The sequence below is a fragment of the Aotus nancymaae genome, unplaced genomic scaffold (assembly GCF_030222135.1).
Source record: "Aotus nancymaae isolate 86718 unplaced genomic scaffold, 86718_ANA_hifiasm-v0.15.2.pri h1tg000040l, whole genome shotgun sequence".
NCBI classification, from domain to species: Eukaryota; Metazoa; Chordata; class Mammalia; order Primates; family Aotidae; genus Aotus; species Aotus nancymaae.
In genome coordinates, this window is record NW_026988454.1 from 6,356,149 (window position 1) to 6,372,884 (window position 16,736).

A 16,736-nucleotide genomic window follows, 5' to 3' on the forward strand; every position below is an offset into this window, starting at 1 on the left:
GCTGCTCAGGGTCGCATGTCAGAGGAGAATGAGGTTAAATTATAAATAGGAAAAGAAGAAATTAAATGTTGCCGTGAAATGTATAAGGGGATAGCATACAGCATTTATTAAAGAAATGATAAATAGCATTGATTACATCCATTGTTAATCATTTAAGAAGTATATGTCATGCCTATCCTATGTCAGTCACTGTTAGGATACAAATATGAATAAAACGTTTTACAAATGTCTCATTGTGGACCACTGTGGCCTGCAGGGAACATCTAATTTGCCACATATTTTTGTAAATAAGGTTTTGTTTGAACACAGCCATGCCCATTCATTTGCATATTGCTTATGGCTGCTTTTAGGCTATGAGACCAAGTTGAGAAGTGTGACAAAGACCATATGACCTCCAAGGTCAACAGCACTTCATATTTCATATCTTGCACTTCACATCAGAGTTTGTCATTACTAGGTCAAGTGTTTTAAGGGAAAATCCTTTCCATGTTTCAGGTAGTTAAACACAAATGGAGTTAGGAGCAAGTTTGGTATGCAGGGGTTATTCTGTCATCCAGTAATATATTTGTATATTCTTTTTTCAGTAGCAGAAAATTTAGCTTCACAGACGTTAGTATCGTGGAAGGCATACAGACCATGTAACAAGAAGCAGAGCAATTACTGGCCAAACGCTTTGGTGTATGAATGAACCGAAGGAGAATGAGAATAAATATAGAAGTTAGAAAAGGAAAAAGTGAGAAATAAAAGATGTGCTTGGGAAGGGAGAATATTATCAAAAGACTGTGACCAATGTGAAAAGCTAAAATGAGGGAGTATGCGGCAGGACCTGGCTGGGGAAAGGAACTAAGAAGCCGCAGGATACTGGATGGGAACATTCCAGCTGCCTGGCATGGAGGGTGGGCAGCAAAGTCTTCCTGGGAATGCTGGGGTGTTGATACCAGGCAGAAAAGGGGCAGACTCCAGATGGGGCTGGGCGAGCCATGCTCTGCTGCACTTCTCTTTGTTGAGACAGAGTCTCGCTGGGTCACCCAGGCTGGAGTGCAGTGGGTGATCTCGGCTCACTGCAACCTCAAGTGATTTGCCTGCCTCAGCCTCCCTAGTAGCTGGGATTATAGTCGTTATAGTCATGTGCCATCACACCCAGCTAATTTTTGTATTTTTAGTAGAGACAGAGTTTCACCATGTTGGTCAGGCTGGTCTCGAACTCCTGACCTCAAGCGATCCGCCCATCTCGGCCTCCCAAAGTGCTGGGATTACAGGCTAGAGCCACCATGCCCAGCCTCTGTTGCATTTCTCTGTCTACCAGGAGGCCACGTGTACTTGTGCTGTTTACAGTAGGGCTCTCTCCAGTCCTTACTCTGCTAAATGACTAACCTGTAGTGATACTGGAGAAAAAGCACTGGATTTCCCTGCGGGGAGCTCGAGTTACCTCTTGGCTTCACCTCTCACTGTTTGACCATGGGCACGTCATTTCATGGCTTCGTGTCTCCCTTTCCTCCTTAGTGAGAGGCTTCCTCCTACCTCCATTTTTGTGATTCTTCTAGACTCACTTATTATCGAGGGGGCATCACTAAAGGAAGGTCACAGCATATCCCCAGCTCCCTTGCTTAAAGAGCGGAAGAGGGAGTAATTAGCAGAGACTCGGGCCCTTCTGAAAGGGAATCCTTGACCACTGTGGCACAGGGCATCCTTTTCTGGGAAAGGTTTCAGGCTGATTTATTTCCAGCTCACACCTCATAACCGATTTCTTCTCTTGCCCAAAGAGATTGTTTACTGTCGAAACATTTAGAGGAGAAATGAGCAGTCGGGCTCCACGTGTGTGATCGTATTTATCTTTCTTTCAGGAATTTTTCTTTAAATGTGGAGCGCACCCAACCTCCGACAAGGAAACATCAGTAGCTTTGCACCTGATCGCAACAAACAGTCGTAACATCACTTGCATTACGTGCACAGATGTCAGGTAAGGATCTAAGAACAGCGTCACTCCTCCGCTCCTTACTTCCCACGTACCGTTCTGCCACACGAGCGTTCCTCTGTGAACTCTTCCCTGGAGAGTGTCTGCTTTCTTTTGATGTTTCTGCCCAAGTTGGGTATGTTTTCATGTGATGGAACTATTTAAAATGCCAATGACTTAGTTTAACTAGGTACATAGGGTCCAAAGATGTGAGATGGCATATCCATAGTGTAATCTTAGTTGATATTAAAATGTAAGTGCACATATTTGAGTATAAAGTGTAAACTCATCCATTAAGTTCCAAAATAAAATTCAAATATGATGCTACCATTAGGAATGTTAACATAAGGCGTGCACCACCACGCCTGGCTAATATTCTGTAATTTTAATAGACACAGGGTTTCCCCACGTTGGCCAGGCTGGTCTTGAACTCCTGACATCAGGTGATCCGCCTGCCTCAGCCCAAAGTGCTGGGATTATAGGTGTGAGTCACTGTACCCAGCCAGGAATGGAAAAACAATTTATGAACACCATAATGTATAGCCCATACATTTTATTTTTAAAATGTCTTTTCCATACATTTCAGTTCTCCATATTTGCCTGTATTTATGCTGAGGCTTCGCACACATTCATATACTCAAAATGAAAGCATGTAGCTGGTTTTGGACCTTGTTATTTCTAATCTCAGTGAATACAAGAAAAGCAAATATGGAGATGGTCTGTTAGGAAAAAAATGGAAAGTGACTTGATGTGAATTGCAGTGTAGGAGCCAAGGACAAAGTGGAGGAAACTGAGTCTATTTGCTCTGCAGAGGAGGCAGTTCAGAGTAGAATTCCTTACTCTACACTTTGCAAATGGACAGAGGAAAAGAAATTAGTTTCATTATATGTTCTTTGAGGTTGGCTAAGAAGCTCAAATTGCAATAGTGAGAACTTAGCCCTAATATCAGGACGAACTTTTTAATGAATTGCCAAAATGAATTAAAGTTAAAGAATCTATTGTTTCAGACTTTTAAGCAAAAATACTCATATACCCTAATCATTTTATGTGTTGTCTCTCTTTGGCCTTTGGAACTGTATTAGATGGTCTTTTAAAGTTGCTTTAAACTCTGTGATTTCATGATAAGCAAATATTCACACTCCTATCAGGCTGTGTCTATTCTCTAATAAGTTAAAATATTGATTAATAGAAGCCCAAAAACTTTAACAACATCTGTTGAACAAACCTGTTTCCAAGAAGGAATGAAAATGAGACAAGATTTTCTCTTTGCTGCGTGTTTAGTCACTGCTGTGGCAGGAAACCACAATGTTGCCTTTAAAAGGCAGCGCTTCAGCCTCTCACCAAGGTGAGTGACTGCGCATGGCTAATGCTTTCAACATGCAGGAAGAACAGCTAAGATGAGGATTTTGGTGTTTCAGGAAAGGAATCAGAAAGTGCTAAAAGTGAGGGCTTGACTGCTCTGATAGCAGTAGGTAATTGAAGTCACTTTTCAGTTTTTCAAAGGAAAAATTCAGAATACTTTTCTGTAAGTCAGAAAGCATCTCGTCAGCCAGTATTTTAAACTTTCCATTAAGGTTGGTAAAGATGACATTAAGATATGTGGTAATGTTGGTGTTATCTTACTAAGAGCATGGCCCTCCCCGTTTCCCGCTGTTAACACTGTTACATTCATGTTAGTAACTGGCAATATCTTTTGAAGAAAACGAGCCACCTCTCAGATACACAGGGCGATAATTGCTGGAAAAATACTATTGTCACAATAAATTTTTTCATATGATTACTTTTGAGAGAATTTAAATAGAAGCGACTATATCCAGATGCATCTTAAGAGTGTGTGTATGTAACCGACCACTTGATTGAGTAAGGCCCCTTCTCATGTAAGGCAGTAGAGGAGTGTCCCATGTATAGGAAAGAGAGACGAACTCCTTCTGACTTGAGGTTCCCATGGGTAAGGACATGATGAGCGCCTGCACAGACACTCCGTGCAGTTTGGTGATCATTTGGGGGTTTTTCCTGAAAATGCTTTCTTTTTAAATTTAGAAATCATTCACAATAAACTATAAAAGGTGTTAGAAGTTATTTTTACCCTAATGCTTAGTAAAATTTTGTTTTTCCCCCAATATCTTTATTATGCCTACATATTTGCAGTATATGTGTGTGCTATATAATTATATTGTATGTATAGTTTTGTATCTTGCTTTTTCCATTTAGCATGACGTTACGATAAATTTTTTCCTCTGCACTTATCTTTAAAATGGCACACTCAGCCAGGCACAGTGGCTCGCACTTGTAACCCCAGCACTTTGGGAGGCCGAGGTAGGCAGATCACTTGAGCTCAGGAGTTTGAGACCAGCCTGGGAAACATGGCCAGACCCTGTCTCTACAAAAAATATAAAAATTAGCCAGGCGTGGTGGCATGCACCTGTAGTCCCAGCTGCATAGGAGGCTGAGGCAAGAGGATGGCTTGAGCCTGGCAGGTCAAGGCTGCATTGAGCTGTTTGTGCCACTGCATTCCAGCCTGGGTGACAAAGTGAGACCCTGTCTCAAAAAAATAAAAAATGAAAATAATAATAAATTTTCTTTGCCATGAAAACGGTTTTTTAAAAATAGGTACCTGGAATTCTGTCATGTGGGAAGATGCTGTCGTATGAACTTTTTCTTTAGTACAGCTAAAAATGGGGTCCTTGTCACACAACCGTGAAAAATTAGGCCCGCAGACTCTTTTGAGGGTGAGAAAAATGTAACTTATTGGGCAAAAAGGAAAAGGAAAAGAAAAAGGGTGATAGGTACTCTCAGCAAAGCAAGAGTCCCAGGTACTACGCCGATCAGGAGAAGCCAGGCTCCTCCCTGCCGCAAACAACATGAACTTCCCAAGTCTCCATCCCTTTCTCCCAGTGCACAGGCCAGTCAGTTTCTCCGGATACCCCTTTATACTTGGCTGTCTCGGTTCTATTTAACCATTTTCCCACTGTTGAGCATTTAGAATACTTACAGTTTTTTAAAAAACAAGACTGAAAATCATATTATTTTAAAGACATCATGGACTGCCTGCCTTACTCTTAAGAACACAGCTGTAAAAATGGTTGTATAGGTCCATGGTAATGGACATTTTTGAGGTTCTTAATGGGTATCATCACATTGCTTTCCAGCAACACTGCTCCAGTTCTGATCTGGCTTCCCATGTTTGAGAGGCCCCTCCTATCTCTCTTTCAGTATTGCATATGCTCATGATTTTTGTCTTTGCCTTTTTGATAAAGGAGATTTTTTAAATTGTTTTAAGTTGTTATTTATGAATTCAAGAATTTCTCATTTGCTTATTTGCATTTTTTATTGTGAGAGAACAGTGCAAAACCTCAGTACAAAAGCTATACAAAAAGTCTGCAAAACAGATCTGGTCTCAGCAATTGCTTTCTCATTCGCTATTCATAATATCAGGGTGTCCTTTATAAATACAGTATATTGGCTTTTGAATTTATGTTTAAATATGTTGCTTTGGTCTTTATTTAAAAGTATCATATTTTCCTGGAGATGAATCAAATTCATAATTAATTACAGACTTAAAAATAAAAGGATTTTTAAAATCTATTATTTTATAATTTTTTTCTTATTTATATATATGTGTATTAATCATACACCATTAATCAAATTAGACATAACCACATAATAGATGAAAATCATAGGATAGTATTAATTTATCTGTAAATATATTTTCTGTGTACTTATAATGGGAAATAAAAATAATATTCTAAGCCTCCAACTGAAGAGGCTGAATAGACTCCTTCCTGGTCAAGGGGACCATGGAGACACCTGGGAAGCTGAGTCCCAGTCATGATGGGGTAGGATGTCAGACAGGCCTGTTATGCCCCCTTCCTCTCTAACCACCTCTAGACTTTGTTCCCTAAGGGCTAAACAGAAACCAGGCTCTCCAAAAGGCTCCACACTGAGGCCGGACGTGGCTCATGCCAGTAATGGATCACTTGAGGCCAGGAGTGTGAGACCAGCCATGGCCAACATGGGCAAATCCCATCTCTACTAATAATACAAAAAAAAAAAAAAAAAATAGGCCAGGCGTGGTGGCTCATGCCTGTAATCTCAGCACTTTGGGAGGCTGAGGCAGGCAGATCATGAGGTTAGGAGTTAGAGACAAGCCTGGCCAATATGGTGAAACCCTGTCTCTACTAAAACTAAAAATTTAGCTGGGCATGGTGGTGTACACCTGTAGTCCCAGCTACTCAGGAGGCTGAGGTGGAAGAATTGCTTGAACCTGTGAGGTGGAGGTTGCAGTGAGCCAAGATTGTGCCACTGCAGTCCAACCTGGGTGACAGAGCAAGACTCCATCTCAAAAAAAAAAAAAGAAAGAAATTTCTGGGCCTGGTGGTGTGCGCCTGTATTCCCAGCTACTCAGGAGGCTGAGGCAGGAGAATTGCTTGATCCTCGGAAGCAGAACTTGTATTGAGACAGGATTATGCCACTGCACTCCAGCCTGGGCTACAGAGTGAAACTGTGTCTCAAAAGAAAAACCCACATTATCCACACTGACAATGTCGATTAATGGCTTATATCTTCTCGGATACAGAACAAAGACAAGATGAGATAAATCAGTCCTTCACCCTCCCTGAGACAGCTGCCTGCTCGATTCCGATTTTCTTTAAATGTTCACCTTATCTTATGTAAAATATCGGTTTACTGGGCACTGCCTGAAGGCTCACAAGTGTGTCACCACCACAAGTGTGGCTCGCTGCCTCCCCCTTTTAATGAAAATGCATAAATGTTAAATCTCCTCAGAACCTCTTTGGGGAAAAAACAGCCACAGATGTGTCTGTGACTTGCATTTTTCCCAGGCATGCTCTCAAGCTGGAATAAGACACCCTGATGACTGAGACTTCTGCCTCAGTCACTCATTTCTGTTGTCAGCACTAATGAAAATCAAAATTTGTTTTTGTGCTTTACATATATATTTCTGTATATTTTTCATTTACCTTTTTATAATAATAATTCAAAGTGCCCTAATGCCATCAAGCTAACTTTTTGACCTTAAGAGAATAGCACAACTTATCTGGCCTTTGGTTTCTGTATAAAATCCAGAAATTTAAGCAGGTCATCTACAAGACTCTGACTGGTTCTGAGGACTGCAGAAGGGAGGAATAGGAGTTCTTCACAGCTTATAAATTGATTGAGACACTTGCAAAAATACTTGTATTCAGTCCTATCTATTGACAAATGCAGAAATCAAAGATGAGGTCTGCAGTGATGCTGCCTACAAAATCACATATATGTGGTTGTAATATGTAGGCAGATGTGTAGGAGACATGTGTGACTCATGGACAGATTTGAGGCTTACAATTTAATTCAGGTACATGATTTGTGTCCTTTTGGTTTACATTTCACATAAAAAATTTTACTTTTCCTTAGGCAGGCACCGTGGCTCATGCCTGTAATCCTAGCACTTTGGGGAGGCCAAGACAGGCAGATCACAAGGTCAGGAGTTTGAGTCCAGCCTGACCAACATAATGAAACCCCATCTCTACTAAAACTACAAAAATCAGCCAGGCATGGTGGTGCATGCCTGTAGTCCCAGCTAAGGGACTGGGACTGAGAGGCTGAGGCAGGAGAATCACTTGAACGTGAGTGGCAGGGGTTGTGGTGAGCCAATATCATGCCACTGCACTCCAGCCTGGGCAAAAGAGCAAGACTCCATCTCAAAAAAAAAAAAAATTTTTAACTCTTCCTTAAAGAAAAAAGTGAACTATTTGAGAAGCTGAATGTCCTGAGGTTTTTGTGAAGCCGCAGGTTCCCTTCTGGCATGAAACCTTGTATTTTGCTCTCCTAACAACAAGTGACTTGTTCGTCACCTTTCAGGATTGTGCGTTGATAGTTTGAGGTTTATGAATATAAGCATAATGAGCTGAACAAAAAGCAAGAACTTGAATTGAGCCCAGTAAGTCTAGCACTTGAAGACAGAATTGCTGCATTGGAATCTATTATTGCAGAATCTATTATTTCCAATAGAAGTTACAACAGAAGTGTTACATGTGAACTGTTGGTGCCGAAAAAGAAGAGCAGTCAAATATAAATTTAATTTTCTCAGCAAGGCAACTTTATTTTCTGCAGAAAGGGTGCTCCCATTAGCCATCTTGCCCCAGAGGACTCTGAAAAGAGGTAGAGACATTTATATCTAACACATCTGCCCTGCTGCTGTGTCCTGATTCCATTGGCTGGAACTGGACTTCACAGTCTAGGCTGCACCCAGTTAAGTAATAACTTAAAACTTTTCTAAAGAGATAAAGGCAGAGGAGAACGAAGAAAAAGAGGAGGTAACTTGAGGAATGCTTAGAGAAGCAATGACATTTCCAAATAAGGATGGGGAAGAAGCTATGATCTAAGACTTGCCTGGGCTTGCCTAGGCATGTCAGGGCAAATATCTAGGCTAAAGTGTACGAACTAAGAAAACTGGATACACTTATTTATTATGACTAACAGCTACTTCTTAGCAAAAGCTTTAAAATATATTAACATTTGAAGAAACCATTATTTATTTGTAATGAACCAAGAGGAAAGCTTTGAAGAGGAACCTTTTATTCATTATTATTTCCTACAAGAAGGTTCAGAACATTCCTGGGTGGCATGGGTAAGCCAAAGGGATACCAGAATTCTTTTCCTAACCAGCGTGTGTGTCTTGGGGCTCACGCTTTGTCAGTGTCTCACAAACGAAAATGATATTTCTGCTCCTTCAGTCTCCCTTTACAGTGCTATCCTTCTAAAATTTTTTAAATGTAAAATTTGAAAACATACAAAATAGAAAAATCCTTATCATGGTGTTGAGGACTAAACTCTGATTTTTTATTGTATCCAAATTCCTGTCTAAGGGGGCTGGGGAGCCATGCCCTACAAATCATAAATTCTCCTCAGATGGGTTTTATTTAACCTTATTTATTGTGTGACTTACTTTCCAAACTGACTTTCGATAACATTATGAGACAAGGAAGCAAAACAAAATATTTTACCCTAGAACATGTTTCTTTGCCATATCTTGAAATGGCCCTGCAAAGCTGTCCTTTGTGGAGGAATATTTGCACCTGTAAAGAATCTCTATTAACATAGCTAGATCTTTTTCTTCCAGGCCATCCCAATCCTAAAGGGATTAAGAGTCTAACACCTCTAAAAGATCTGAATAGGAAATACTTGTCATCTGTTGTCTCTGAGGGCAGCCATTATAAGACTTCAAAAGAACCTTGTCCCCACAGTCTTTTATCTTAACCTGAACATTCCTTTTCTATTCACCCATCTTTACATAAACTCAACCAATTGTCAACCAGAAAATGTTTAAATTTACCTATAGCCTGGAAGCCCCCAGCTTTGAGTGGTCCCACTTTTCTGAACCAAACTAATGTATTTCCTTTTTTTTTTTTTTTTTTTTTTTTTTTTGAGGCAGAGTCTTGCTCTGTCGCCAGTCACCAGGCTGGAGTGCAGTGGTAAGATCTCGGCTCACTGCAACATCTGCCTCCTAGGTTCAAGCAATTTTCCTGCCTTAGCCTCTCAAGTAGCTGGGACTACAGGTGAGTGCCACCACACCCAGCTAATTTTTGTATCTTTTAGTAGAGACGAGGTTTCACCATGTTGGCCACGATGGTCTCCATCTCTTGATCTCGTGATCTGCCCGCCTCGGCCTCCCAAAGTGCTAGGATTACAGGCGTGAGCCACCGCGCCCGGCCTATTTCGTAAATGTATTTAATTGATCATCCTTCGCTAACATGTATAAAACCAAGCTATGCCCCAACCACCTTGGGTGTATGTTCTCAGGACCTCCCGAGGACTGTGTCATGGACCATGGTCACTCGTATTTGGCTCAGAATAAATCTCTTTAAATATTTTACAGAGTTTGACCGTTTTCATTGATAGAAGGCATCTAATGCATCCCTGAACTTCCTCTCACCTTTAGTCATTATTCCTTAGTTTCCAAAGCTGAAGCAGAATGAAAAATACCCATGTTTGCTTAGTCAGAATTTAACCTTCAAGACACATGTTTTAAAATCCAGGTCCCTATCAGGCATTAAATCTAAAAAGCTGCACTACCTTGTTATTTCCCTCAACCCTTCCAATAAAGACTTACGTTTTTGATGTCATCGTTGTGTGGTATAAATGGTTTCATAATTGCCTTCAAATTTGTCCTAAAATAAAATTCATTCCTCTTATTGAAGCAATGCCACCGTGGATTGCAGACTTAAAAGATTTACTTGGACCTGGAGATTGGCAAAGATTTATCTCAAAGTCCATTTGTACTTTCTCCAGGTGTTCCTGGGGGAGAAAGATTTAAACATCATTGGACTGTATTTTGATCATTCATTCATTCATTTAACAAAGAGAGATAGGGAATGGAGATCTTAGTTACAATTCCCTTTGAATGCATTTGTTATGTCTTAAGCTTCTTTTCTCAATTCACATGTTAATTTTGGCTACAGTTGGCATTCTGTGGTGACTTAGAATTACTGTGTAAGTTCTTTATCAGTCTGGTTTTTGACATTACCATTGGCTACTTTCCATCAACTTAATATTTTCTTAAAATTTAGGGGTCAGATGGGACCTGATAGTTTATCCAGTCATCAGGTTCTGAGGAGCATGGTGAGAAACTCATGTATACTTAGAAAAAGTTTAACTGGAATCTTTAACATGACCTTTTACAGTAAATGGCTTTCTTTCTGTAATGGAAATTGTTGGAAGTTTTTAGTGTATTGTAGCACCAGTGTTTGTGCACACAGAGCTATATATTTCTCCCATTAGACCCAAATATGTTTATATTATAATAAACAGGGGTATGTTCTAGAGTCGAATGGAAAATCTTACAACTTTTTAAGATGAAAGAGAAAACTTCAAAGATATATCCTCTAACTTGAAGCAGGCTACTTCACACTGTGCTTCAGACCCCGTGGGAGTAAATTCTATCTACTTATGCCAGGAGTGATTCTTTTCTGAAAAGTGTGAAACACCCTTATCTAATCCAGTCTTGAGGGAGAGCTGCTATAAACCCTTCCAGAAAGAATCTTTGTATAAAGCCTCCAATAAAAGGTGTTCACCATACTCCCTTTGAGATTCAGATGCAGTGCTTGATGATCTGTAATTTTTTAGTTACGTTAATATAAAATAATTTGGGCTTCCATCTTATAGATGAAGAAATTGAATCTATAACATTAAAAAATTACATCTGATTACACTACAAGGAAGTGATTAAACCACTCTACAAACCAAAGTCTACATGGCTTGCTTTGCTTTTCTTTCACTGTGCCTTACCCTCCACCCTGCATGGTCCTGGCTTTCTCTGTACAGTAAAAAGCAAGGCTAGCTGGTGAGGCTGGAAGGTGGATTTGCATCTGAAAAGGAAAAGTAAGATTCAGAGAAGAGAAAAAGTTGAACTCGCTGCTGTCCTGTGTGCCTGTCTTTAAAAACCATTAAGAATGGGAAAAAACGGAGCTGCCTCCAAGTCAGCTGCTCTGCCAAATTGCAGGCTGCTTTCAGGCCAAGACCCAAATTGACTGACATGCCAGCGTGCCTGGTCCTCCCCACAGTGGCCAGCACAAGACGTTGCATCAAAGAGATTTAAAGAAATGTTTGCTGACCTAAAGGTAAATCTGTTTCAAGCAGTGCAACAAACAGAAAGCAAGGTATTTTTACATGAAACAATTGTCTTTTTAAAATCCCTTCTGAATTTAATAGACTTTTCCACAATTAAATGAAACAATGAATTAGTCAGAAATCAATGCAGAGTTTTAAGGAGCTATTAGAAGTAAGGGGGAATGTCCAATTTTGAAGTCCAAGCCACAGGATATAAATTACTCTGCCATATTGTTTGGGGTCCGTTGCTTATGAAAACATAGAAGAAATATTTTACCCCATTGATACTTTTAAATGTGAACCATATCACTTTTAATGTCAGCCAGTGACCTTCATTTCTCCTGCGGTGGACCCTGTGGGTTTCAGATTTCAGCAGCTGCGTCAGCAGAGCTTCCTAGAGATGTTACAGGTGCTTGTGAATGAAATTCCTAGGCCTTACCTTTTCATTTAACTGTCACTGCAGGTGCGTAGTAACCCCCTACTGGCAAGAGCAGGGCAGTATTGCAAATCTTCCTGGAACGATTTTGTATCTGTTAAGGTCAACCTTGCATATTGTAACTGTCTGGATTTTAAGCAGTTCATTTTCTGTTGGTGGATTTTTGTTGTTGTTGGTGGTGGTGGTGGTGGTGGTGGCGGTGGTGGTGATGGTGGGTTTTTCTTACGTATTTATTTTTGAGGCAGTTCGGAGTTTCGCTCTTGTCACCCAGACTAAATGCAATGGCACGTTCTTGGCTCACTGCAACTTCTACCTCCCTGTTTCAAACTATTCTCCTACTTCAGCCTCCCAAGTAGCTGGGATTAAAGGCATGTGCCACCACACCCGCCTAAGTTTGTATTTTTAGTAGAGACAGAGTTTTGCCATTTTGGCCAGGCCTGTCTCAAACTCCTGACCTCAGGTGATCCACCAGCCTCAGCATCCCAGATTGCTGGGATTACAGCCATGAGCCATCACACCTGGCCTGTTGGTGGATGTTAAGAAAGATGGAGCTACATTCCCAAAGCATCTAAGAAACCCTTGTGAGGACTTTGTTGACAGTCAAGCTTTTGTTTTTAAGGTCCATTTTCACCTCAAAGAAATACCCACAGCATTTAAATAATTATTTTTTTTTAAAGAAAACTGTTGCATGACTTTTATTGCACACATTTATTTCTAATGGCAATTTTATCCTTATAATTAGCAATTTGTTATAAACTAGGTGAGGGGAAGAAGTTACTTTTCGTTGCAAATAATGTTTGTGCCAGTTCATATCTTCGATAGAAATTTTAAACTGCTAGGACACTTAGTGATTAGCAATGATACGATCTACCTTGCCCTCTATAAACATCCTTTATGTAGCTATATTTTCTCATGACATTTAGAATTAAGTATTTGCAAATTTGTCCTTTGTAGCTTTCAAAGCCTGTAGAGCTATTTGTGAGAAAATAAGCAATCGTTTGAGCAACCTGGAGTGCAAAGTTATTTACTCAAGCAAGGGTCATGGTGTGTTGATTCTGTTCCTTGTTAATTTGACAAATTCTGCATTACAGGAAACATGGCCTTACCTACTGTATCTTCTGTACACTGGAAGTGGAATTTCAAGAGTTTCTAGATCTAGATGTAGATTTTCACAATACTAAGAGGTAAAGGCTACACAGATATACCAGCATCCTATTATATCAGTATCACAGGCAAAGCAGTTTCATGCAGGCATCTGCGATCTTTAATATCTCCTCTACCAATCAAAGATAAGGTAAAAGTAGATCAGGCTATTCATTCAACAGATACTTATTGACTTCATCTGTGGCTCAAGAAACTATTCCAAGTGGAGCTGAGACAAAGCCTTGCATTTCTGATGGGATGCAGGGAAAGCCATGGACAGGAACACACTCTAGCAGGTGAGGGTGAGATGGAACAGGCTAGTTCAAGCAAGGGAAAAGGTGTTAACACCTATCAGTTCATTTTCACTGTGTCATGGTAGAAGAGAGACCCAAACTTTCTTTTTTTTTTTTTTTTTTGAGATGGAGTCTCATTCTGTCTTCCAGACTGGAGTGCAGTGGCATGATCTCAGCTCACTGCAACCTCTGCCTCCCGGGTTCAAGCAATTCTCCTGCCTCAGCCTCCTAAGTAGCTGGGATTACAGGCACATGCCAACATGCCCAGCTAATTTTTTTGTACTTTTAATAGAGATGGGATTTCACCATGTTGGCCAGGCTGGTCTCAAACTCCTGACCTTGTGATCTGCCCAACTGAGCCTCCCAAAGTGCTGGCATTACAGGCTTGAGCCACCACACCCAGCCTTCAAGCTTTATTTCTTTAGGTCAAGTTTTCCTCATCATTCTGTTGTAATACTTGGCCAAGACAGAATTTTGAAGAAATACATAGCATCATTTGTTACGTGTTTGAGCAGAGCATGCACCAGTTTTCCCGCTTCCTTTTCTTTTACGCCCAACCAGTTAGATATGGACATTACCCACTTAACCCCAAACCGTCCCACAAAGCTTCCACTTCTGCCGAAGTACCACCCCTTTGCATATTTCCCTGGAAATGACCAGACTGTGAGTCCAAAGTCAAACTTGGACACTTGTTGCTATCACTGCAGGCCTCCACATTACATTCTCCTCTGAGCCTAAACGAAAGTGACTGTGCCGTTTCAGTCTGCATAGGACTGTTTTCCTGTGTGCTCAGTCCAGACACACACATACATCAGGATAATCTGATGTCAGTATATATTCCACAAGGGGCTGGAGAAGTTCCAACTATTGCTAACAAGTTCTATTGTTCTTAACATTTGTTAGATATTTTGCATGTATGCTGATCTTAACATTTCGAATGTTACCTATACCCATTTTACAGATGGGAGAAAAGGTAACAAAGAGATTATACTACTTGCCAAAAGTTGCATTGCTTTTAAATGAGGGAAGACAGTGGATCAATATTAGATCCCATGATAATTCTGACACCAACATTCATACTCTTTGCTACTATTCTGTATGGCCTCAGGAATGTTTATTCCCTCAAAAAAATGAGATCATTAATTGTGGGAGAAGAAAAGGATGGCTAGAAGACTAGAAGTGACTGAAGAGGGGATTGTAAGCTTAAAAGCTGGAAGGAGTGGCCGCAGATCCATCGCCCTTGGTTTTCTTCAGATAAATGGCACTCCTGCTTAACAAGCCAGCTGCAAATCCAGGGCGGGAGGGCTCATTCCAGTCCTGGGCTTCTGTGAAGGTGGTTCTTGCCCTTCAGGGAAATCGTTGTGTAGCCTGCTGCTTAACAGAAAGTTGTGGCTCAGACACCCTTTGCTGAAAAGTATGGAGAAGCTTCTCAAACTCCAGATCTCAAATGATCCGCCTGCCTCAGCCTCCCAAAGTGCTGGGATTACAGGTGTGAGCTACTGTGACTGGCTGATTTAATCATCTTATTTCTATCTTTTGGGTATCTTCACAAGTATTTGGTTTAGCTCTCTCATCTTTAGTCTGTATTGGGAAAATTCTAAGTATTTTTCTAAATATGAAATTTTATTATTAAGCTGTTTGACATCCACACATACATAGTTACTTGACTTGTAATAAAGTGACACCATTGAGATGTGGGTCTGGGTAATTTTGATTTGGGAGGCTGAGGCGGTTGAATCACCCGAAATCAGGAGTTCAAGACCATCCTGGCCAACTTGGTGAAACCCCTGTCTCTACTAAAAATACAAAAATTAGTTGGCCATGGTGGCACACACCTGTAATCCCAGCTACTCAGGAGGCTGAGGCAGGAGAATTGCTTGAACCTGGGAGGCATAGGTTGCAGTGAGGCGAGATCATGCCACTGCACTCCGGCCTGGGCGACAGAGTGAAACTCAGTCTCAAAAAAAAAAGAAAAAAAAGCCAGCAATACATATCTTTTTAAAATAAAATTATATATATATATATATATATATTTATTCAAAAACAGGAAGAATTCGTGGTGGTGGACATGAGGATGGTGGTTACCTTAGAGAAGGAGGAGGCAGTAACTGAGGGACAACTGAATTCTTCCTTTTGCTTCCATGATTCCCTTCCTTCTCTTTTTCCTAGGTTTTATTATGCCTTTATGACAAAGTCAGCACCTTACCCCAGGCCCTGCACTCCTTATTTTTCTTGGAACATCGTACTGGCACCCTCCATGATTGGGGAAGTGTTTGTTGGTCAGAACTGGGACTCTAAAGAGTGCCGTAATCCTGGCATTGACTGGACATTGTGGAGGGCATGAGTGGTCGGGGGACCACCAGGGTACTGGTGAGAGTAAAAGGGAGCATTCCAAGGAAGTAAAATCATAGAATCTCTTGAAACATTATTTTCCTGGGTGAAAATAGGTTATATTCTATTAGAGGCCTAGGATAATGTTCCATTCAAAAACAATTTGACAAATTTACTAAATATATACTAGTATGAAGAAAATTAAAATTTATTTATATTGTTTATATTAACATAGAGCATTGTTGATACTTACTTTAATCAGAAAATTAGCCATAACTATCTCGAACACTGTATACTTGATATATTATTCAAAATGTATTTTTAATTATTTACTTTAAAAAAATTTAATGACTGACTTACGAAAGCGTTAAAAATTGGTAACACCCCCAGTGATTTTTCTCATTGGATCATATTATTTTTAATTAAAAAATCTCCCAAGAGTAAGCATAGAGAGTATTTTGATCAAGAGTATTCTCAATTCTAACAGTTTTTCAGATTAAAATGAGTAAATGATTCCAATAGAATATTATCAAAGGGATGATCTTGTACTTCACTCAGTATCTTGAATAATATTCTGTTGGAAATATGTATTCATTTTAATTTGAAAGAAATTCAAATTAACATTTGAAAAATAATATTTTGACAAATATTTTTATAAAACATAAGTTATCAAATAAGTAATTAAGTAATTATTATTTATACATATTTTCAGGGGTCCTCAATCCCCAAGGCCACAGACTGGTACTGGCCTGTTACGAAGGGGCCACACAGCAGGAGGTGAGCCGTGGGCTGGAAGCATCATGGCCTGAGCTCTGCCTACTGTTAGATCAGCAGAGGCATTAGATTCTCACAGGAGCGCAAACCCTATGGTGAGCCGCACATGCAGGGGGTCTAGGTCATGTGCTCCTCATTAGGATCTAACAAATGCCTGATGATCTGAGGCGGTTTCATCCCAAAACCACCCCCTCCCCAC

The 16,736-nt window shown here is 40.3% G+C and overlaps 1 protein-coding gene across 3 annotated transcripts in view; it reads left to right on the forward strand.

The window, feature by feature from the left end:
- The window catches only part of PRKN (parkin RBR E3 ubiquitin protein ligase), a 1,419,146-nt gene that overhangs the window by 779,820 nt on the left and 622,590 nt on the right, over positions 1–16,736 (forward strand). For all 3 annotated transcript variants that reach the window (XM_021670246.2, XM_064360477.1, XM_064360476.1), the window contains one exon: positions 1,845–1,960. In XM_021670246.2, coding sequence (XP_021525921.2) covers positions 1,845–1,960 — 116 coding nt within the window. The remainder of the gene's footprint in view (positions 1–1,844; positions 1,961–16,736) is intronic.